The sequence below is a fragment of the Xiphophorus couchianus genome, chromosome 8, assembly GCF_001444195.1.
Source record: "Xiphophorus couchianus chromosome 8, X_couchianus-1.0, whole genome shotgun sequence".
Taxonomy (NCBI): domain Eukaryota; kingdom Metazoa; phylum Chordata; class Actinopteri; order Cyprinodontiformes; family Poeciliidae; genus Xiphophorus; species Xiphophorus couchianus.
Window position 1 is genome coordinate 8,371,112 of NC_040235.1, and position 23,554 is coordinate 8,394,665.

Sequence of the window (23,554 nt, forward strand, 5' to 3'; positions counted from 1 at the left end):
AGAAAATTACATGGTTTAACTAAAAAAAAAAAAAATCTGAAATGATCGAGTGAATGTGTATTTAGTATCTCTAAATTAATAAATATATTATTCTGATTTATATCTATTTCACGTATGGTGTTAATGTGATGATGTGCTGAAGGTCGAGCTTTGCAAGGGTTCTTAAAGAGACAATTTTAAAGCAATGTTGCAAAGTGAAAATTATTTTTAGTAGTTTTTTATAAATTCTGTATTTTCATAACAACTGAAGCTTATGTGGTTATGTGAGTATTCAGTAAAATGGCACTACTTGCCTGGAAAATATAGAACACCCCTTTTTTAAGGAATTTGCCCAAACTGTTACTTTTAAAGAGAAGAATTTGTGTTTTGGGAAATCTGAAATATTTTCTTTCAACCAAACCCATACACGACTTTTGTAATTTTATTTACAAAAGTTTAAAACAAATGGGAGTGTGAGGTCAGCGAGGGTTTTGGTTAATTTTTTAGATTTTGCTTACTTTATAAACTGGTGGCAAAAAACACAAGTGTTTTTCAAAAATCGCCAGAAGCTTGTGAAAAACACGAGCCGACAAGTGGAGAAAGTGTCCAGTATTTTACATGCAGCTCAGAGTTCAGATAAAGCTCCTTATCCTCTATTTCTAATCCATTTTCTGTGCGTGTCGTCTGAAAGATCCCCCACCGTATCTGATTTATAGAGGCGATTTTTCTGTAGATGCGCCACAGAGATAAGCTCAGCAGTCTATTATTAATATATCTACTCTTTCAGAAACTCTTGTATCGTATATAAACTGTGCTGCTTTGTATTTTTTGCCTGAAAAACCTGTTGTTGGGTTTTCTTTGCAACCCAAGACATTCTCTTTGTTTTCCTTCTTACTATTTAAAAGCATCCGCATAATAATAGTTCTGTCACTGGGATGTGGTTTATTGTGTATCCAAGACAAAAACAGGACTGCAGACGCTTTCGTCTTTCCAAAGGAAGGTTGTTTTTTTTCTAATCAATATTCTGGTCATGTTGATAAAACAAAAAGAGAAAATAAAGACAGGATTAGTGTCTGAAGAGAGCTTAAGTAGAGGAACACCTACATAAAACAGTAAACAAAGGTGGGTAATTGGCAGGTATAAGCTTAATTTTGCAGGTATATTTTCAGCACATTAGAGGTATTTTTTTTTTACCTGTTTCCATTTTTGGTTTAATGTCTTTGTCAGAACAATGACTGACATTTAGGCACATGGATCCATGCTTTCTAAATACCCATTCAATTGGTTTTACTGTATTTCGATACAATTTGGGTTAAAACTTTATAGAAGGTTTGGCTAAAGTGAAAAACTAAAGTTATTGGACCAATCAGAAGGCTTTTTGTTACTGAGGTGGAAAGGAAAGGAGGTGTTTCTTGGAGTAACACTACACCTTCATTTGTTCCTCTGCTCTCCACGGACAGCTTTTTGGATGCAGTCGCCTTTTTCAGGTAATGTTGCTATGATATCACATTGTACTGGCTATGGCTTTCAGTTGTGATTTATAAGTGGAGAGGCTCTTCTTGCTCTATTTTAAACAGGATGATTACATGCAGACAGAGCTGCTCTCACCTGAGGACACCTTTCAACCTTTGCTGTCCGCCGTGGTTATTGTTATGCTCTGCGGTGCTCATGAGCACAGGTATGGCCATGGGCAAAACAACAATGTGAATTCATGTAATTGCACACAAACTAACAGTGCCTTGCAGCAATTCTGACACGACCTGAACCTTTCCTTGTTTTACATGTTACAACAGAAACCATACGTCACCCATTCTTCATTACTACTGTTGTCATTGACCATTGTTTTTAAAGTCTTGCCACAAATTCTCGATTGGATTTAGGTCTGCTGTATGACGGGACCATTTCAGCATCTAATTTCTATTGTTGCTCCAACTGAATGTTCATAGCCATTCTCGTACTGGAATGTGAATCTCTTCTCCTTTCAAGGAGCTTTTGTAGTCTTAAAGACATGGGTGTCCAGCTCCAGTCCTCAAAGGTTGGTGTCCTGCCAGCTGTAGATGAGTGTATGCTCCAACAGCTGATTCAAATGGTTAAACTTCCTCCTCAAGACTCCAGAGTCCTGCTAATGAACCATCACCAGCCCTTGATGACTGTCGGTGGACTCTAGTGGTTCAGGTTGACCGCCACATCTTTGTACGTCTGCTGCTGTGCTTGGTTAATTGAGCAGAGCTTTGTTTAGGATGTTGTTTTGTAACCTAACTCTCTCTCTCTCTCTGCTGTGGTCTTTGTTCTTCATGGTGCTACTTGTTCACGGATGTTCTGTTTGGCTTATTCACATCAAATGGACCTCTAAATGTTTCTTCCAATAAACCTTGTTGGGGCGGATTTTAAAGCTAATTTAAATCCTAGTAGAGACCAAAGCAGAAAGATTTCATTCCATTTGAAAACATGGGTCCCAGTTTGCTTAACTAGCCCTAACCCAGCCTTCAGCAGTGAGCTATTCAGCTAATCAAAGAGAGGGAGTGAACCATTTACAGAGTAATTTCCTGCATGCTGGATAGTGTCACTTGCAGCTTGCTAACTCCAGATGACTCATCCAATCCCCGGGGCCATGCCATCAAGAAGCCAAGTGTGAAGTAGTCGGGATGAAATATTAGCTCCTCCAAAGCGAAGACCATTGTCTTCACCTGGAAAAGTGTAGCGTACGCTTCCCAGCGTGGAGGCAGGTTGGGGAGTGATGCAGTAACTTTACCAGCCTGTTTTGGTGAAATGAGGGCTAAGCTAAAAGGTAAATCTTTACCAATTCATGTTCCTACCCTCACTGGTGGTCACAAAGTTTGGGTAGTGACCAAACAAACAAGATTGCGGATGCAAGCAGCCAGGGGGAGACACAGTGGAAGACCCAGGATACATTGGCGGGACCATGTGTCTCTTGGCTGGCCTGGGAGAGCCTTGGGAATCTCCCAAAGGAGCTGGTCCAAGTGACTGGGCAGCAGGAAATCTGGGCTTTTTGCTAACTCTTGTCTCCCGGTGACCTGAACCCAGATTGAGGGCAAGACAATGGATGGGTGGACAGACGGGCTGTGAAGCGATCAGATTCCACTTCCTCACTGAAGGAAATGTTCTGCCTTGTGACTCACAATGTCCCAAGTTGAAGTCAGCACCATTTCCTCACCATCATGGCGGTGCATTTCTTCCCTCTCTTGTGATACCCGATGGTGGACCAGAATTTCCTCAAAGTCGTTCTCTGTGACCTCACCAAATTTCATCCATGCCAGAGTTTTTGCTTGGCAACCATATGAGCTGCATTACACAGATCTGGACTTTTCCAATTATATGCCCTTTAATACCTGTTGTTTGGAGTGGAATTTGCAGTAATTTTGGATATCAAAGTACTCCATGAGTACATCACAAAGTCATGTAAAACCATCTGTCCTTTTCCTTCCTCTTCACATTTATGTTCCACCTTTTCTCGGTCTATCACATAAAGTCCCAATAAAATATATCAAAGTCATTGGTTGCAGTTTAAAAATAAAACTCAGTGTGTGAATATTTCTGCAATCCACTGTAAGGTGAAAATTGTTTAACTTTCTGAATTCAATTCCACTCTGAGTCTGAAAGAAGCAATCACGATGACATTCGTATCTGTTCTCTGCTGAAAGTGGGGCCTCAGGGCATCTGTATTTGCCCAACATCACCACGGGAGCCACAGCTTCTCCAACAAGGTCCGATGTTCTCTTCCAAAATAATTTTCCAACTCCCTTTTGTTCTTAAAATTAAGTCTGTGCTTGCTTTGTTCAGAGTGTGGCTCTTAGCAGCACATTTAGTCTCACTGGTATCCCCCGAGCTACACATAAACATTGGTATTTTATTTAAAATGCTGCTCCATTTTATGCATGTTAGGACCGAAGCGTACTTGTACGGAGTGGAATAAAAGCATTATGGGCTGATTTTACAAAAATACTAAACAGTACACTTGAAATCCCTGAAAAGCTCAATTATAGTCTCATGTTCTGTTCTCCCAAAGGGCAAATTGGAGCCCAATTCAAGCTTCTCCTATTATCTGTACTTAGATTTGTTTTGATAAGATGAATGTTCCAGGATTTAAAGCCTCTGCATCATCTAAGTGGGTTCAGAGAGAGGGGTTTTATTTTTCCAGCTCTGGCGTTGAACCTTTCTTTTTTCATGTAGTCTTTTTTGTTGCTTTTTTTCTGTTGTGAAAGGTTTGAAATAGCTGAAACCTTGAAGGGTTTGTGAGGATTACAACGTTGTAGAGGGTCTTATGGTAGATACAATGCAATTAATAGAATGGGTTTTGCAAAAAGCTCCATGAACACTCAGCCTCTTATTGAAATGTTATTGATGACGACATTTTCAATGTGCAACCCCTGAAAAACTCATAACCACATTCTCACATCCTGTTTGGCCGCTTTTGTTTCTTTTTGAGGCGTTTTGTTTTCCACGTTTCCAGTAACCGAAGCAGCCTCAATGGAGCATAGAAACAAGCTGTAGCTCAGTGAATCAGAAAGAGGACAGCATTTACCCTTGGTAGCAGAAAGAGTAAATTAAAATGTTAGTTTGATTGTGACTAATCTCAAGAATGGTCTGAATTTGCAGAGCTGAGATGCACACAAGGGCTGAAGGTGACATCGACAGGCCCGCAGACCATCCAGAGGGCCGAGGGCGACACCGTGACTTTGGGTTGCAGTTACATGCTGAGCTTATTGGACACTGGAGAAATTGACATCGAATGGTCTGTGCTCAGTCCAGATACGACCAAGAAGGATCAGATGGTAAGATGCAAGATAACGTGAAGAAGCGTCCTGAAAACAGCAAAATGACTCTTTTCTTCTTATTCATCTTCGGTTTTACATTTTGTTGAGAAAAAAGATATTAATTCACTAAAACTTCTTCTGACTTTGATCTCAGTACGTGTTGGATATCAGCCTCCTGTGTTTGTTCAGCTTTTGCATGCAGAAGTACTTCCATCATAATCTTTCTTTTAAACTGCCTTCCTCTCTCCGGGAAGTACCTCTGACACTGAATCCAAGTGGTTTTTAAGAAATTTGGCTGGAAAATCAAAGGATTTCTCCCTATTAAGAATCAAAACACAAGCAGCTTGAAAAAATGTTGAGTGCAAATCCTAAAACTTGTAATTTAGCCATGTTTCTGCTTCTAAAAAGCTTATCCTGATGTGAAGTGGCTGTACTTTCATTTTAATACCCAAAATCAGTCAGACTATGGTTATATTTAAAATGCGATCAATTTTCACCAAAAAATGCAGAAGTTTCCAGGCGAATTAAAAAATGTTTATTTATTGGGAAAAAAAAACACGGATATAGTTACAACTTTGCTAGAAAAATGTAAATTTCCCAAAATAAAATATTATTTCACATTGTTAAGTTAGAAGTTTGCATGAAAAAAAATCCGAAGTTTACTGGAGATTTAAAGTTAGTTTCTTTTTCTGCATGTTGCAGATTTGCACGTTTCTAAAATTTGAAAATATGGTTTTAGCCAACTGTAAATAACTAAAACATCCCTCTTCTGAAAATGCAGTTCTGTGAAAAAGAACTAGATTTCTTACCGATTCCTTCTGTTTTTGCATTTTGGACAACTTCCAGTAATTGATTTAACCATAAATTATGTTGTCTGCCAGAAAATCAACTAGTTCCTGACCTACAGATAAAGTGCATTCTCTTCATGCAGCAGGAAATTGATCAAAAACACATCTTTAATCCAGCTCTTAAGTGACAAAAATAGACGGTTTCAAAGTGACTTCATCAAAGTCTTTTCTTAAATTCAATTGGGGTGACTTAAATAGACCTTTCATGGGCCAAAAGTCATTCACAGTGATTAAAAATATGTATGAGTTTATGCAGCTTGTTGCTGTTTGTTATGAAAAGTAAAAAGGATAAATATGTTAAAGGGAGAATATTGATCAGAGCTCTAAATTTAAGTATAAAAATGAGTACAACTATTCAGAAGATTCATATAAATATACAAGTAGATTTTCTTCCACGCGTTTGTTTAGTTGTGACTTTGAAAAGCCTCAACAACGCAGATTTCTGAGAAATAATAGTTTGCATGCTATTCTAAAACATGAGTCAACAGGGGCCCTTCTACACATCTAAAAAAGATTAGAAGGAACACAGCAATTCACAGAAAGTCATTAGCATTCCTTTTGGGGCGTACGTCCTGACCCACAGATTTCCACGAGTGTTGAGATTTCCCAGCTAATTAAGCAAAAATGTATTTTTATCTAGCTGAATTTTTCTCCAGCTTGTTTGACTGGCACAGGGCGAACACTGAGTGTTTCACTGCTGCTTTGTGAGAAAACTACTCCCTGCTGTCTGGTTGGAAATGTGCCAGCATGAGTGCAGAAGCTGGACTCCACAGTGAACTTGCAGTGAAACTTGAACAATGAGCTCAGGGAGCTTTGGAAAAGAGAAAGTTATATTTTTGATTAGTTTCTGCTGAGATTTACATCTCTAATCAAGAGTTGTTTTTAAAGAGCGTTAACTTGATTTTAATGTTTTTCTCATATTGTTTTCCAGCTTCTGTCATACACCCACGGCACCAAGTACTACCACGGAGGTCCTAGAGTTACTGAAGGCTTCAGCTTTGCTGCAGGCGATCCCTCCAAGGGCGACGCTTCTCTCTCCATCGCTCAGCTGTCACGCGACCACAGTTCTACCTACCAGTGCAAAGTGAAGAAGTCACCTGGGGTTGATACCCGCAAGGTGTCACTGGTGGTTAAGGGTAAGACTGGACATTGACCTGTCACGTGGCTGCATTATTTATGCGAGTCGCTTAACAATAGAGCTTGAGACAGGGTGAAGGAAGCGTGTCTTAAAATGTCACATCACTGCTCTTTTGGCAGCTAGGTTAAAAATACGAAGCCTTGTATGTTTAGGATCTTTAAACGTTTCCACATCATTCGCCTCACAGACACAGACCTCAGCGTGTTTTTCTGGGAGTTTATGTAACAGAAGTTCATCTATCATATGGAGTGAAAGTGATACACAATGAACAGGCAGGTTAACTGTAGTTAACTAGTTGATTATGTTGTCTTAACTGTCTTTTAAGAAGTTCCAGTGACTTTAAACATTTTCTTTGGGTCTTTCAATGGTGCTTACAGTTACTGTTGCAGAACAAGCCATCAAGAATAAGAAAAAAACAAGATTTTGACCTTTTTTTTGGAAATAGAAACAATAGAGGTGTCACTACTTACCAGTGGTCACTGGTCATTTGACTCAAGTAAGAGTAGCACTACTTTAACCTACTTGTACAATAACAAAGGTTTTTAAAAAAAGAGTATTCTGTCAAAAATTGATCTTGCAAGCTGATCCAATATTTAAAAATTAACTAACTGGACAGACAAAAATATTGTGAAACTTTAATACCAACTAAAAATGAATCCCAAACTCCATCAGACTAAGTATGCAAAAAAATAAATATTGACATTAACATCGGTATTGGCCAATGTTGGTCTTTTTATATATTTATCTGTATTAATGAGATTACTAAAACTGGGCCAATATTAAGAGTTGAGGATTATTTTCGTATTGTTGCCTTTTTCCATCCAGCTAAAATGTGAAAACCTGCCATTTCTTCTTTTCAGCACTGTTTTGACAAATGAAGACAGTAAGACAAAAGAAAAAATGTCAGGCTCATGAAAATATTTATATTTTAAGACTCAGGGACACAATCATTGTGGGATAAAGTTTTGTTTTTATATTTATATATACACAAATTCAAAGTGCCTGCAATGATGCTTTGAAGTGACCTTGGAGGAGAGCAGCTATTGTAGGGAAATGTTCAGATCTGAGGCCTGGGCTTTTCTATAGTTGTACTAATATTGTAGCTATCACCTTCTCTTATTCTGACCTTTAATATCAAACTTGTAATGAAAGGCTTACAATCTGAAGAAAGCACTATGCTGATAACTTACATAAGCAGCTAGCAGTTTCAAAGAGACGGCGATGAAAGGAAAGCTGCGAAGTAACGACTCACTTCACTTTTCTTCTTATTTAGATTGGATTTTTTGGGGGGAATTGATGCTAGATTTTATTAGAATTAAATTATTTTTACACAGCCTGGTATTATTTTCAAAAATTAGGACTCGTTCATCTGATTTTAATTTAATCAAACTGCAATTAGTTTTTTTTATTTTTTGGATTTGTTCCTCTTTTCTTTGTTAGAAGGCACTATTTAGTTCATTGAGCATATTTCAAAAGGTATTGCTCTATTTGCTTTCTTTTTCAGGCTTTCCCAATTTTATTCAACACTCCAACTCTCCCTGCTGTAAACAAAATAAATGCGACAGAAATGGCGATGCAGGAAATACCCCGATGGTTTTGTGATTGCAGTAAAACCATCTGTACCTCGCTGCTGGCTGGAAGGAGGGGAGCTTGTCGGTGAAGCCGTTTCTCTGCACTGCGAGTCCTCTGAAGGATCCACTCCCCTAATGTACAAGTGGCGGAGAGAAAGCAAAGACCCCATGCCTGCTGCTGCCACACAGGGTAAGTCTGACCTCTGTTGATGTCATCGTGTTACTGCACATCAAAGTGTGCGTGCGTGTGGGTGGGTGTGTGTGCGCGTTTGTTTCTAATACCTTGTGGGGACCATTTTCCTGAAATATACTACGTTGTGGGGACACACTGCTCCTTGTGGGGACCGAAGCCTGGTCCCTACAAGGGGAAACGCTGTTTTTGGGTCAGGGGTCAGATTTAGGACTAAGGTGTGAATTGAGTTTTGGTTACGGTTAGGGTTAGGTATGTAATGGATAGGGTTAGGATAAGGGTAAGGGTAAGGTTTAGGCTGTAGAAATGAATGGAAGTCAATGGAAAGTCCCCGCAAAGATAGCTGCGCAAACGTGTGTGTGTGCATGTGTCTGTGTGTGTGTAGGGTTGTTTGGAAAAGGAGGCACTGTGTTATTGGATCCTCTGTGCACAAAATCGAAGGACCCATTGTCTTCCTGACTCCAGAATAGCTGCCTATTAACTCTCTTAAAGGGATTTACTGTGGTTTTTACAAATTATTGACATGATGACTCATCCAGGAGAAAAATGAAGAAGTAATGATTTGCACTCTCGAGATGAGCGTGCAATTTTTTTTCCCATGGACTTTGGTGCATTAGCTGCATGTCATTTAATCCCAGTCACAGATTTAGCTAGCTGTTCTTTACATTGTTTGCCACAAACAACAGACAATGGCTCGCAAAAGTATTTACACCCCTCGAGTCTTTTCCTAATATTTGACGCTAGAATCAAAAAATGTGTATTTTGTTGAGGTTTTTTGTGATAGATTGTGGGTTAGCACTACCACATAAGCTAACGTTGACGGTTTTCTTTACTTCCGCTAGCAGGGGAGGAGGAGGGGAGCACAGCCAATCAGCTTTGTTAGCTTCAAAACCAGTTTTTTTTCTTTATAATATTTTATGTTTTATGAAATAAATTCAGAAATTGGTGAATTTCTTATAAATGATTCAGAGTTATGTTTCACAGAAAAAGAATCTATTAATTGCAAATACCTGAAGGAGCCACTCTGTAGAAATTAAATTTACTGAAAGGTGTGGCAGTATTTGCCCCCCTTTACTCTGTTACCTGTGAATAAATCCCATTATTGACTTCACAAATTTGCCTTATATTGAAGAGCTGTTAAAAAGAACGCTATTTTGGAAGAAACTTGAATTTTCTGCACTTTTTGTCGCAAGTGAAATAGAGATATTCTGATGGATGCAACCTTAACGTCTAAGAAAAATGCTGAGATGACACTTTTCAATTAGAAGAGGAAAAAAGTATCAGAAAAAACCTTTCTGAGGTTCTAAGAGACTGGATAAAACCCCCAAAACATGCAACCAGAGATTCAATTAAATAATCCAGATTAAGGAGTTACTACAAAGCGCTCAATATAAAGCGTCCCTCTGCAGCAACAGTGTTGTTTGTCTGAGCACAGACAAACAACACTGTTGCTTTGTCCTGCCCCCTCCACGTGATAAAAATGATTTTTCATCACGTGGAGGGGGCAGAAAATTTAAATTGGTCCCAATCTGAGCAGTTTACAGGGAAGTGTTGTTGTTTTCTGGATTAGATCTCTGTGTGTGGCGATGTGCGTTACAGACGGCGCAGCCGGGGAGTTGAGAATCAGCAACCACACACAGAGCTTTGCAGGGATCTACCTTTGTGAGGTGAACAATGCTGTTGGAGCTGAACGCTGCAGGATCAGCCTGAGAGCCAACAAGCGTAAGAGGAAAACACACACACACACACGCAGAGCTGCATGAGCCCCACATAAAATCATGCGGGGCCCCTTTTTGATTTAAGGCTCCTGTTTTGTAGCGTTGCCGCAGCCTCTTCATGGCTCCACTTTGCTTACATGTGGCGCTCGGGGGACACGAGTGCGTCACTCTTAACAACGGCAGTAAGAGGTTGCTTTTAATGTCTAGAAATAACTGTATTTATGTAATGTTCTCGCTTGTGTTTCATGTCAGTGTCTCTTTGCTGCTGAGTCACAAAGTCGCTGAAGCGTAAAGCCAAAATGAGCCTGCTTCCTGTTTATCTGCCATCTTCTGCAGGGAAAGGTAGCAGCAGAAAAATAAGGAAAGCCTCCATTTAAACTACAGCAAATAACAAGACTGTATACGAGGGAGTTCAATAAGTCTATTACTACACAAAGAGCTTTGGCTGAGATAGAAAGCATGGCTGTGTCTCTTTGGGGATGAATACAGTGGCTGAGAGCTCAAGTAGGTACGCTCAGTGGTTCAGCCTGATATTTCAAAGAAAACTCATCTCTTTTATATTTACACTCCAGTGAAAAAAACCACATTGTTGTGGAATCTCAGTCTCCTGCCTCCTGAATCGTGGAGCGAGCTTACGACACTGACATCTTGTCGAGTCCTTGGCTCCTTGACTCAGCGCTCAGATTTTTGGCTCCAGGCGGCGAATGATTCATTTTCAATTCAAGAGCAGGCTTCTGTTCCAGACCAGAGGTTCCGGCCCTGCGGCTCAGGAACGCCGCCAAGGGGTTTCAGGATAATCACCAGGACATTATAGAATGAGTTTGCCGCATAACTTTTTTCTTTTTTTCCCTCTTGCACGTCTCTGTCTCTCTTCTGATCGTTGTTTCTCTTCAAGCTATGGGAACATCTTAGATAAATAACACAAACTGAGGCGAACATGTTTTTTTTTTTGTGAGCTGTAGTCATGGAAGCACATTAGGAATTAAAACTTCAACTCATCCAGCTCACAGAGCCGACCGCACCGGTGTAACCCAGGGCTGCCTTCTCACCCCACTCTTCTTCTCTCTTTGCTCATTTGAGCCTCAGTGGACTGTCTGTGAAACTCCTGAATATCACAGGTGACAGCACTGTTTTGGGCTAATCCAAATGCTAACAGTATGGTCAGAACCACCTGGTGCTAAACTGGTCAGGACTGTGGAGATGATGGCGAACTTCCAGGGCACACTCGTCCATACAAACACCGTGGCTGCTGTGAATCACTTCCTGTTCCTCTGAACCAGTTCGCTCATCCACAAAACAGAACAGGACCAGACTGTAACGAACATTTAAGTCTGTGGAGACAGGTTTAAGGTCAGGAATATGGCAGCTAACATATTTGCAGATCTCACACATGCTGGACACTAATAGTTTAGACCTTTACTTTCAGGATGGCGTTACAGAGCAGAGTTTGCAAAATGGAAAAAAGTAAAGAAAATCCAAAATAAGCAGATAAATATTGTTTCAATTGGTTCATTCCTAGGTTTTCTTTTGGGTAGTTGTCAGTTTTCCAAAGTGTCTGAGTTATTAGTCATATTTAGTTGTGAAGGTCTGAAGGGAGAAAACGATTAACATATAATCACTGAAGACGCAGCGCTGAGTGGTTCAGTGGCTGGAGCGGCGCTGCATGTCTTCCCTTTGCACCGTTTCCTGTCTACTCACTGTTCACAATAAAGACCACTAGAGTCTAAAAGTATTTTTTTTTTCTTTAAATAATTGCTAAACACGAACAGATCGTTTAAAGAGACATTTTTCTTCTCAGTGACACAGTTTGTGAATCAGTGTTTTGTTTTCAATAAACGGTTCTGAAATGATGTGTGGACAAGAGTTTAGGAGCTCAGTGGTTGTTGGGCTGCATTTCCTCTCAATAGGTCAAACAGAACAACCTTCAGCTTTGAAATAAATAAACTGTTTTCAATAAGCTCATACATATCTGTATAGTTCAGATTAAAATAGACATATGTTTTAAAAGACAGGAATAAAATCAACACCAAAGGTTTAACTTTTCATCACTTGTTAGCAAATCTTACTAAATAAATGTACAGTCATATTCAGTAAATAAGAATTTACATCCTGATGTGGCTCATTTGTCGCCGTTTTGAAATTAAGCTTTAAGCAGGTGTTAAACATGCTTTAAATGTTTGCTTTTCAAAATAGTTTTCTCTTGGTCTGGTGTAATATTCTAATTTTCAAGTGGAAAATCATAATAATAAACAAAAATGAAGGCTTTCAATGTCCGTCTGTGTAAGTGATGTGATTCATTTAGAGATAAAGATCCTGAAAAAATATACTCATTTATTGAATTGCTCTGTAAAGTGATACTCAGATTATTAATTAATTACTTTCTTACTCTCATGAGAGAAATTCAATTCAAATTGTGAAAAAACATGTTTTCCCCCCATTTTGTAAAAGAAAACTGAAGCCAGTAGCCCAGTTGAATTTGACCTACTGTCATTGGGCTACTTCATTTTTTAGATGAAGTCCAGCCTTTTAAATATGTAAACTATATCCTTAAAATCAGAGAAACGTTTAGATAAATCATTAAAAGCTAGAAAGATGAACATGTATTTTATGCACCTCACCAGAACTGTGTAGTTTCTGTGTTACATTTACTTTGCCGACCCCCAGCTGTGCAGCTGTGAAGAGAAGCAACAAACATCAACAGACCCAATTTAGCTATGAGCCCGAGATTTCTTAGGAAGCAAGAACGACCGAGGTGGAGATAAAGGTGTAAGATTCCTGAGAACGTGTTTCATTCCAAACATGTCTGAGTTGCGAGACGTTGCACCACAAATCACCTCAAACAGCCTCTTTGAATACCTGACATCCATTTCAGCGCCATCGAAACGCTGCTTCGATTAGACGAGAGAGGAAAAAAGATCGGGGGGAGGGAGTTTCTATCGCCTAGAAATTAATTTTACAGCATCCAACATCAGCAACAAATGCAGCGTAAAAGCAGTCTAATAGAATAAATCTGTTTTCCCTGCTGGTTTTACAGATCCAAACAGATCTGCAGTGATTGGGGGGAAGGTTGTGGGTTTGCTTCTCCTCATCTTCATCTTTCTGGTGTTTGCTGGGGTCCTGTACTGGAAGCTGAAGGGCAGACGCCACCATGATGAGGAGTTCTCCAATGAGATCAGGTAAATCCTCGCAGCTTGTGCTTGTAGAGGAGTTAAAAGCCAAGTTAAGAGAGTCGACGACTAAAACTTCTGTGAGAACTCGACGTACCATCCCTCCTCCTCGTTTTAAAACTGAAGAAGCTTCGTGAAGTCGAGATTTAAGTAAACTTTCAGATCAGAACAAAAAAATGTTGATTAAAAGCAACGTCAGAAAAAACTGAAACACTCAGAAATAAAGCAGCTCTGAAAGAAATTAAAACCAAACATCAGGCAATTAGTCATGCAGGAGGAATGAGAAAATCGTAAACACACAATGAGAAAGAGAAGTGGTTTCCTTGACGAAAACAAGAATAGTTTAGTTCTATAAACTATGCATCCATCCACTGTCTGCACGCTCTTCCACAGTTTTTAGATCCTGCATCCATAATCTGAAAACCATTTTGCAAAAACTTCAGCCTTCATGTGACCAAAAAGTTAACATAGTTCAGTAGATAGAAACTTAAAGCACAGTTCACAAGGCAGTCAAGAAAAAACAACCATTACTGAATTCAGGCAAACAATAAAAAGTGACTAGAGCTCAATAGTGAGTTCTGGTAGCACAACACAAGATGGTTTAGATGGTTATCTATAGAAGGAATAAGGAAGTTGGTCAGAGTGGATTTAAAGATTGATTGAAATTGATACAGAGCAGGAACTGTTACGTTTCTTCTCTACAGGTTTGGCTTTAAACGGTTGTTTCCTAGTCGGCTCTGATCAGATTCGTCTCCATTTGCAGATCCTGCGCTCTTTATTCCCCATTTTTTTAAACCAACAGTCATGGTACAAGCCGGACCAAACCAAGGATTGCGCTCATGAGATTTGATTGGCTTTACGCCAACAACATCTAAACCACTATTTTCAGTTTGTGATGAGACCGTAGAAGCTGGAAAGATGGCAAAATGGAAGCTAATAATCCCATGGTCAAACCTTGAGGTCCAAGTATGTGTGATCAGTTCTGGTGGAGGAGAGCATAAAGTAGCAACTGGACGGGGAAAACTGCAATGTACAATTCATTAACCTTTTAAAAAGAGAGATGCATGTTACCAGGTTGTAGCCAAAAAATGCTAAAAAATGCAGGTTGATGTAATTAAGTATCAGATCATAAATTGGTGGGAAGCCAGTATAAAAATAAATTACATACATGTCTGATTATTGATTATCCAGATCTCACTAAAACCAAGTAAACCAATCAAACTAAACCAGAAGGCAAGTCACAAATAGCGAGCTATTCCTCGGTATATAATCTCCTGGTGTATATATACCAAATGTACCCAGAGATTTCTGATATGCACACAAAATAACATCATCAGACATTAGCTGACTAAACACAGACTTGACATTGGCGACTTTAGAGGCTGCAGAAGATTTGAGACAACCAATATCCTATAAATCTGCACTACATTGTGTTAGGCTATCGCTATTAAACCACATTAAAGATTTTTGTTGTAACATGACAAAGGGTGAGAAACCTTTTGTCACCTTTTGTCAACACTTCCAAGTAAGCTACTTGTTGACTTGGAAAGCTATTTTTGCAGCATTTCATTTAAACCCTGAATATAAAGTTTCACTGGTCTGCAGATAATCTAATTCCATTTCAGCGTCTCAGTTAATTGTGTTGCTTAAATGCAAATTTTCTGTCTGAGTGGGAAAACGGTCTGATGCTTTGGCTTCGTCACATCCCCCCTGCGTGTTTCTGCCTGACACTTGCACCGTACTGTTCTTTTAAACTTTGGATCAAGATTTGAGAGAGACATCCAAATTCCCCCAGAGAGCAATAAGAGGACGTTCCCAGGTGCTGATTACTAATTGGGAGCTTAGCAGCAGATTTGTACAAACGCCCCGACTGCTCCTCTTCCTCCGGGTACGCCTCCACAGCTGTCTGTGTTTCAGCCACTAAAAATGTATGATCGAATGTTTGAAATGTTCTCTCTCTGACTCAAAACTCTTTATTAGACTCTATTACTTCCTGCATTACGACTGGGTTTGAGACTCACTCTGCATTTGTGGATAAACCTTTAGCTGTGGTTGAGTTCTTTGCATCCCTAGATGTGAATTTCTGTCCTAGCTTCTGAAGTTTTTCCATTTCAAAGCCTATTCTTAATGGGCTGCAACTCTCTGCTAAACAAATATTGTTTGGGCTTTTCATTTGATTTCTAATCTCAGCTAGACATTTACCACATGCTTATATTGTCAACAAGACGCTGGCATAACATATTTGAGAAGCCTAATTGGTAGAATTGGTAGTGTTTCATGGCCTTGACTTGGTTTTTAAGCACTTTTCTCAAATGTTCAAGCGATTCAAGGTTTTTCCACAAGCTTAATGTTGGCCTGCATTCTCTGGCATTGAAGAGGCCCACAGCATGATGCTTCCAGCACCATCCACAACAATCCTTATCGCCTTTCAGGGGGCTTTGAAAGCCTCACATTGACTCCTCCAAACGCGTTTCTTTTCCTTGTGGACAAACGGCTAAATGTTCATCTGCACCCTCCTGAAATGTAAAGCTTGTTTCTCTGTGGAAAGTTTTGTTCCAGCAGCTCGAAGGTAGAAAAACTCAGAGTGTTTTAAACAGCAACATCCAGCCAATGTTGACTGTTTTGTTCATTATAAAGAGCTTAAAGTGATGTTCAGCCTTGCCAGCAGAAGTTATCAGATTTTGTTTCCCCCTCAAAACATACATTATTGATCTACTAAAGTAAACATAGTGTGCTGGTGGAAACCTTGAAATGGCATAAACATGCAAGTTTGCTTCCGTTAAATTCTTATCGTCGGTTTTATTTACACAATAATCTGAGTGAGCGTTCATTCAGTTTTCGGTAAACATAATTCCTTCGGGTAATCCCGCAATAAAACCCAACATATTGCGTCCTCAAATATTGTTGACGTTCCTAAAAAAGATGTGAAAAGCAGCTTTAAAATAAATCTTCCAGACTTGTTTGTCACAGTTTTTCTTGCTGTAGATATGGGCGACATTTGGTGAGCATTCAGTTCAACACAGATCTATCAATCTTGAAAGGCTTTGCTCTCCTTTGTTTTCCAATTTCTGTCACATTATCATTTTACCACAAGGGAAAAACAAGTTTACAGTTACTAAGTTACACTTCATGGACTTTTAATCGTAAACTAAAATTTAAACCAAAGTCATTTCTTATTAATTTAAAGTGGGAGTACATAAAATCCACTTTTTTGAGCTTTACATGATGCTATAATGTTATTTCTTTATCAACAACATACCTGGAGTTCCAGGTTTTTCCATGAAACTCCTCTTCAGAAATGCTGTTTCCAAGCTGAAGTTCCACCACAGAGACCAACTCTCCTCTGCAACTTTCCCACATGGCTCCTCCAGACTAGTGGCAGCAGCTATTGGCAAACAATTGCTGAGTTTGTCATTCAAACTACTTTTTAAGTGAAAAACTAGTAAAAACGTTAAATTCTAGAGGAACGTTGTTGTGATGTCTTGCTGAAGGCGTCGGAAAGAACAAGAGCTTCTTAAAGAGACAGTGGTTCATATTAATTGTCAGAGGTGGAAGGTGATCTTAGTTGGTAGCAGTGTTGTTGCCTTGTAGCAATTAGAACCTGGATTCATATTCCTTTCAGCTTGTGGGTTCTTTCTGGATAATCTGGTTTCCTCCCACAGTCTTACTTGAAGTCTTGAAGTCTTACTTCAATTTGCCGTTAGGTGTGAGTATATGCATGGTTGTCCTGTGTTGCCCTAAAGTGGACCAGCTATCTGTATCCCATAGTCAGTGGAGGTGGGAAATAATTTATCAATGTTTAGTTTTTTTCTAATTTATAAATCTATTGAAATTAAAGGCTTTTATGATGCTTTTTTCACATTTTCATAATGACGCCAGGGTTAGCCATTTCTACTTTTTCTTTTTTAAAACTAGCTCTTTATATCTGTCATACTTCAGGTAACTACAGCAACAAATAAAATGAGGTCTATATTTTATTTTAGCAGAAAAACCTTAGATTTGAAAGCAGCAGTAATACTCGATGAGCTAAATAAGCTCTACTGTAAGGGGTGTAATTTTAGACTTTGCCTGGTAATACATCCAACAATGGATTTTATTCTGGCAAGACCTTTGTGTTAACACAAAGATCCAATTTAACCTTTAATAAAATGCAATTTGCTGCCATTTTGAGCGTATTACTTTGAGTTTTTTCCGTGCTTGTCCTCAAAATTGATTTTTTTTTCAATCCATCAGGTTTGTTTGCACAGGAGATCACAAATAAACATCACGATGTAAATAAGAGCTGAACTGAGGCGAAATGATTTAAAGTTCGAATCAGTTTGTAATTAACAATGCTTGAGAGAAGACTGCCACCGTTTTCAGTATGTCTTTACGGATTTCCACGCTTATCTACAGCAAGGCATTGAACAAGATGATTAATTTAAATTCCAGAAAGTTTTCCAACAAAGAATGCATTAAAATATCGGCGTTTCCTTTCCCGAGGGGTTCCCTGTTGCTCTGAAACACCACAAAAATAGAAATGTGCGACAATGAAATACACGGCTGCTCAGGGGCGACGATCTATAACTGACCCTACATTTGACATCTCTGAAAGGGTTTCTCCTTTTGTAAATAAACACAGTCTCCTAAAACCTGCTGCACTGTATGGAAAAGAAGAAAAAAACAACAACAAAAAAACCCCACAGGCTTTCAAAGCAGACACTGAAATGTGAGGCCCATCGGTGTGGGAGGACAGCGCTGTATACAGGGAGATGCTGTCCTTGACGGTGCTAGTGTGGACTTGCCCATGTAAAAGAAGTTCAGTTCTCCTTACAATAAAAGTGCATCGTAGAGAAAAGCCTGGGGTTACAGGAAAGTTTCATGAAAGTGAGACGGGTCAGCGACACTTGAAATGGTCCGAATGAGTTTCACAGCACTAATTCCTGCAGTTAGTCATCAAAAGCAGCAGTAAAAAAAAAAACCAACAACTTTCTTTCAAGTTCATACAAGTGAGGCTTGAGGTTACACCTATTAAAAACCAGTGTTGTAACCATGGAGACGAGAGCAGCTATACGCGATATGACGCAACAAGACAATAGACGTGTTCAAGCTGAAGTGTGATCACAGAATCACATAAGATCATTGACGTGAATCTCACATTCATTTTCACAGAGTCGATGCCTTTCAACCAGTTTGTTTCTAAGTGAAGGTGATACGGCTTTACTGAGTTTTAAAAACAAGAAACCAATGTAAAGGCTTGAATTTCTAAGACATATTTTGCTCCACAGTGGCTCAAAATCATACGTACAACCACACTAATATTTAGACTGTAAATTCCTCTTTAGTTACACACTTTTGACATGAATTCTGGATGTATATTTTAGAATTTAAAATGGTTGGTTTCCAGACAAAACACAAGCACATTTTCAACAAGTCTAAGGTCAGAAGCTAAACATTAGCATGGATTAGCGATACCAAAATCAGTTTTCTTGTGTTTTTGGGATTGTTTATTTTATGTACTTTATAAGAGCATCATACCTTGCAGTTTTACTTCTGGTATTTCTGCTTGCCAAATTTTAAGTTTTATGCTAATGCTTCTTAAGATTAAGGTGAGATTTCATTCTTATGGCTAGCTTATTGTTAAGCTAACGGAGAAAGCTCAAGCTAACTTTAATGTGTAACAAAATTGATATTTGAGTTCAACTATCCCCATTCTGTATTTCATATTTTCTGTTATTTTTATTTAGAAGACCTAAATTATTTTCTTTTTTTTATTTATTAAAAGTACATATAAAGTCATTGTTTTATGATGGTGCCAGGAACTGGGCAAACCCGGGGACTGGAGAGGCAAAACAATCAGCTGGTTTTGCATTCAGCTTTATGAATGCAAAACCTGATGTGAAAAATGAAAACTGCAGCCAATTAGCTTCTGTGACTCTGTGCAGTGGATTTAAATAATTTATTGGTTCATTTTTAGATGTATTATTATTTGAAATTCAAAACAAAATGTATATAATTTATTTTCTGCAAATAAGGAGCCAAAATAAAAATGTTTTTTGTTAATGTTGCCTGCATGCTCAGTGATTTCATAACCAGCCCAGAGAACAGAACCCAGCGACAGAAATAACTTCACCAGCAGAACAAATAAAAATGGAAATCCTCCGGTGTGAACCATAAGCCATTTGATTTAATTTTGTGAATTTTGTTTGTCAGCTCGAAATTATTCCACATTACACAAAGAACCCCAAATACCACTGCCAGAAAAACCACCTGGGGCAAGAATTTTCCATCTCGATTCACCAGAAAGCGTTCTTTTACTCCCAAGAACTGGATTACAAGAGGAAATAGGAAGAAATCAGTCAGTCGTTGGTGGTTGTTTCTTTGACTGAAAGGTATATAATGAATCCAAGTCGGTACTTGCACCTTAACTGAATGCAAATGGAAAGTATCTGCTAAAAGTAACCAGAGTGAATATTACGCTTGAGCAGAGGAGAAATCTCTGAAACTAAGCTCCTCTGGGACTAGCGTTCAAACACACTCTCTTAAGTTTTTCTTCTACCTACTGGCAACATTGTTTTCAGAATAAAGCTAATACTGTGGGAAATACAGGTACAACTAAGGGTATGAAACTAACAGTAAAATTTAATTTATATAAAACTATCTCACATCAAGTGAGACCAGTTGGCAAAAAGCTCCAATTCTTATTAAGTTAAGTAGAATCCGATTTGGATTTAGTTCCAAATCGGAACTTTAGTTCTGCTCAATCTATTTTATTCCAACGTATCACAATCAGGTCCAGTTAATTGTTATACAATATAGTTAAATTGAGTTTATCATGTAATAAAACTTAGAAAAAAGAAAAATTAAACAACGATTCCAACAATAACTTTGTCCAAGGAGTTATTGGGTCAGAACTACTTTCTCTTGAAAGAAACCAAAATAAAATATATAGACAGTAACTGAATTACACAAAATAAATGGCAGCAGCAGCTCCATCAGTGGGTTCAAAGAAACACAGAAAAGCACAGAAACATTGGATTTAAAGTTTTGTCCTGAATGTCTTTATCCTTAAAAGAGATGAAGCTAACCCCAGAAGGCTTAAAACAGAGATCGCAACTTTAACGGTAGCAAAGGACAAGGGTAAAGTTGTTGCTCCTTCACTGTCGAGTCAGTTATCTTTATGAGAAAAAGCTGGACCTTAAAGAGTGAGCAAGAAAGATAAATCGATGATCATCTCAGCATCTCTAAAGGAAAAAAAAACATGAAATGATTCTCAAACGAGTGGGTTTGGTGCTTCAGTGTTCTGAGATTTAAAGATCTTTTGTTTGTTTGAAGACATTTAAGGACGTTCAGTTGAAAGCAGCTGCTTTCTTCTTCCTTCTTCTTCTTTTGTGATGTTTAACAGGGAGGACGTGGGGCCACCTGACAGCCGCCCGGTGAGCCGGCACACCGGTCCGACCCCGCAAAAGCTGGGCGGATCAGAACGATGTCAGCTATTTCACACACAATCCCTCCAGCTACAGGCAAGGACAAACAGCGGTGCAACATGCAGCGGCTGGAGATGACAGCAAGCACCGATACGCAGCGTGAAGCAGGAGGACTTTAACCTGTTTGAACAGGAAAAAAATATATAGAGAAGTTAAATATATATGCAGGTCAAAATTTTCAGTGTATCAGAATTTTCAAAAATAGTAATAAACACAATTTTGATACTTAGAGTGTAAAGTATATACATATATAAACAAAGTAATTTAGTCAAGCATTTATTTCTGGTAATTTTGATGACTATGACTTACAGATTATAGAAAAACCCAAATCCAGTTTCTTAGAAAATGTTAATATTATGTAAGATAACATTTTAAAAAGTACAGGAATGTTGAGGCCTGCAGCATCATGGGAAAAGACTGTGGGGTTCACAGTTGATACCCTTCACAAGAAAGGGAATTTACAAGCTGAAACATCAAAATATGAGGGTAAAGTTTAGTGGAAGGAAACAATAGTTGGAAAAAGGTACATTAGCAACAAGATAAAATATAGCCTTCTGAGGACCGTGCAGCACATGGACATCCTTTGCAGAGAAATCCAAATTTTTTAATTTAATAGAAATAAGCAATATGAAAGAAATGAACGTAAATGTCTTAATTGAATTATCAAAGTAAGTGTTTTTTGTGAGGGGAAAACAAATGAATTCACACATTAAATCAAAAGAGATATTTATTTCATAATAGACCTCATTTGGAAATACTCAACCATTCAAAAAACATTTATACGATCAGGTGTTTCATTTTTCTGGGATGAACTGACAGGACTCGACATATCAACAGTCACATGCAATGGGTTTTGTCCACCTTGTAAAAAAACAAAACAAAAAAAAAAACGACTACAGCCCTGACCATCAGCCGCCTCCATCAACTCTTCCTGGTTTTCTCCAAACACAGCAGCCCTGTTTGTATTTTTGCACCAACGCTCAAACGTTTCCAGAGGAGTCTTGATCCGGTTGGAGCTGGTGTGCTTCCTGTTTGCATTTCAATCCTCAGAAATCGCAGAAACTGAGGCGTTTCTATAGATTTTTGCAGCAAAAAGTATGGCTTTCACTGTAGAGGTCGGCAAAAATAATCATGGAAACTCTAAAGAATTGGTTCAAATAAAGGTGCAATAAAAAATTGATTGAAAATTGACGGTTTGAAGAGAAATACAGAGAAAAGCAACACTAATTGATTGTGACATGATTTTAGCACCAGGATCGACTGGGACCAAAATAAAACATGAAGCACATCAACTGTCCCAGTTTTTCCTTTCAGGCGAACTGGAGAGCCCTGAAAATGAATTCGCCACATAAACATGTTGATTGGAGTGAGGTTAATGAACCGTGTGAGACAAATAATTAAAATAAAACAAACAATTAAGGCAAGGTAGAAAACTCAAAACACGGCTGGATTTGGCTGCTGCTTCGCCTCTGGAGTTCAATAACAACTTGTGATTCTGACAAATGAACGATGCGTACAGATTTGAAAAGCCTGACATTAGGTTTGAACGTCTTTCCCTTTTTGCATCCCACAGGACTGATACACGTCCACAGATGTGAACTGTGCGTGTGATTGGCTAAAATCCCCAAGCAAACAAGCTGCTTGTGTGAGTCCATCCAGTCTGGAGTTGATGTTTAAAGTTGGATCTGCGCCGCGCAGCTCCTCCAGTAAAGTCCTGTGCTTGTGGACGAACCGGGAGCCTCTTCACTTCGCCGACTGATGCGCCACCGTTTTTTTCTCAAGGCACCGTACTGTACATTTGTATTTACTGTGTGTGTACATGGGTGTGCGTGTGTGGGTGTGTGTATGTGGGCACATGCATACACGGAGAAGTAAAAACCAGTTCACAAAGTCGATTCCATCCACTGGTGTCAGCCCACAAGGCATCACCATGACAACTAAGGCAAAAAAATCTCTCGACATAAAAACACCGCTTCGCTTTTTTTTCCCTCTCTCCTTATTTTAGTTCGTCTGATCCGACTCCCTGCTCTAACTAGCCGTCCCCACAATAATCATTAGTACTGATAATAATCTCTATTCAATAAATTATCTATACTGTACAATTAATTAACCTGGCACAGACCTGCAACAACGGGGAGCGTTTTTCTTTTTGCAAAATAAAGCTATCGACAATAAGTTCCTGCTGCGTCCTCGTTATAGCAAATTCTCTGCTGAGCACACGGAGGCGGACACACAGCAACGCAGTTTTTTCCTTCCGTGTAAAGAACTTAAACAGGACACCTTGCAAAAAAACAAAAGCTGATGCATAATAGAGGGCGGGGAGCAGGGAAATTAAGAACCAGAGTAAAAATTCTTGCAGAAAAAGTAGTTTCCAGCAAAAGGCATGTTGCTCTTTTTTTTCCTGGAGAGAGTGAGTCATTTCCTCTGAGGACAGCAGGTAGAAGTTGGTTCCCGATACAAAAGGAAACTGGCTTCGCCGGAGGGCGAGTGAAGCTTTACTGCGCTCCCTCTTCATCCACGTAGGTGGAGGGAAACCATCCGATCTGGAAACGGGACACAGAGCAGCCGTGTTAATTGAGTTCATTTATTCCCCGCCTGCAGAAAGATAAACATTTTGCTAACAATGAGCGATGCTTAGTTAAACACCAGGATGTACTTTCTGTACAGGCACCCATCTTGTCTTGGTTCTTGGGGTCAGGAGG

At 39.0% G+C, this 23,554-nt stretch overlaps 2 protein-coding genes across 13 annotated transcripts in view; one reads left to right on the plus strand and one right to left on the minus strand.

Moving 5' to 3' along the window:
• Window positions 1-1,557: 1,557 nt before the first annotated feature.
• LOC114149503 (coxsackievirus and adenovirus receptor homolog) lies at window positions 1,558-22,049 on the plus strand. Its single transcript, XM_075410497.1, is given in 8 exon segments — window positions 1,558-1,657; window positions 4,597-4,772; window positions 6,534-6,738; window positions 8,349-8,501; window positions 10,101-10,223; window positions 13,254-13,395; window positions 20,771-20,830; window positions 20,832-22,049. Coding segments are annotated over 8 exon segments (1,083 nt in total). The 3' UTR covers window positions 20,956-22,049.
• The window catches only part of vav2 (vav 2 guanine nucleotide exchange factor), a 204,796-nt gene continuing 202,808 nt past the window's right edge, over window positions 21,567-23,554 (minus strand). For all 12 annotated transcript variants that reach the window (XM_028025411.1, XM_028025410.1, XM_028025413.1 and 9 more), the window contains one exon: window positions 21,567-23,395. In XM_028025411.1, the coding sequence (XP_027881212.1) occupies window positions 23,348-23,395 (48 nt within the window). In that variant the 3' untranslated portion in view covers window positions 21,567-23,347. The remainder of the gene's footprint in view (window positions 23,396-23,554) is intronic.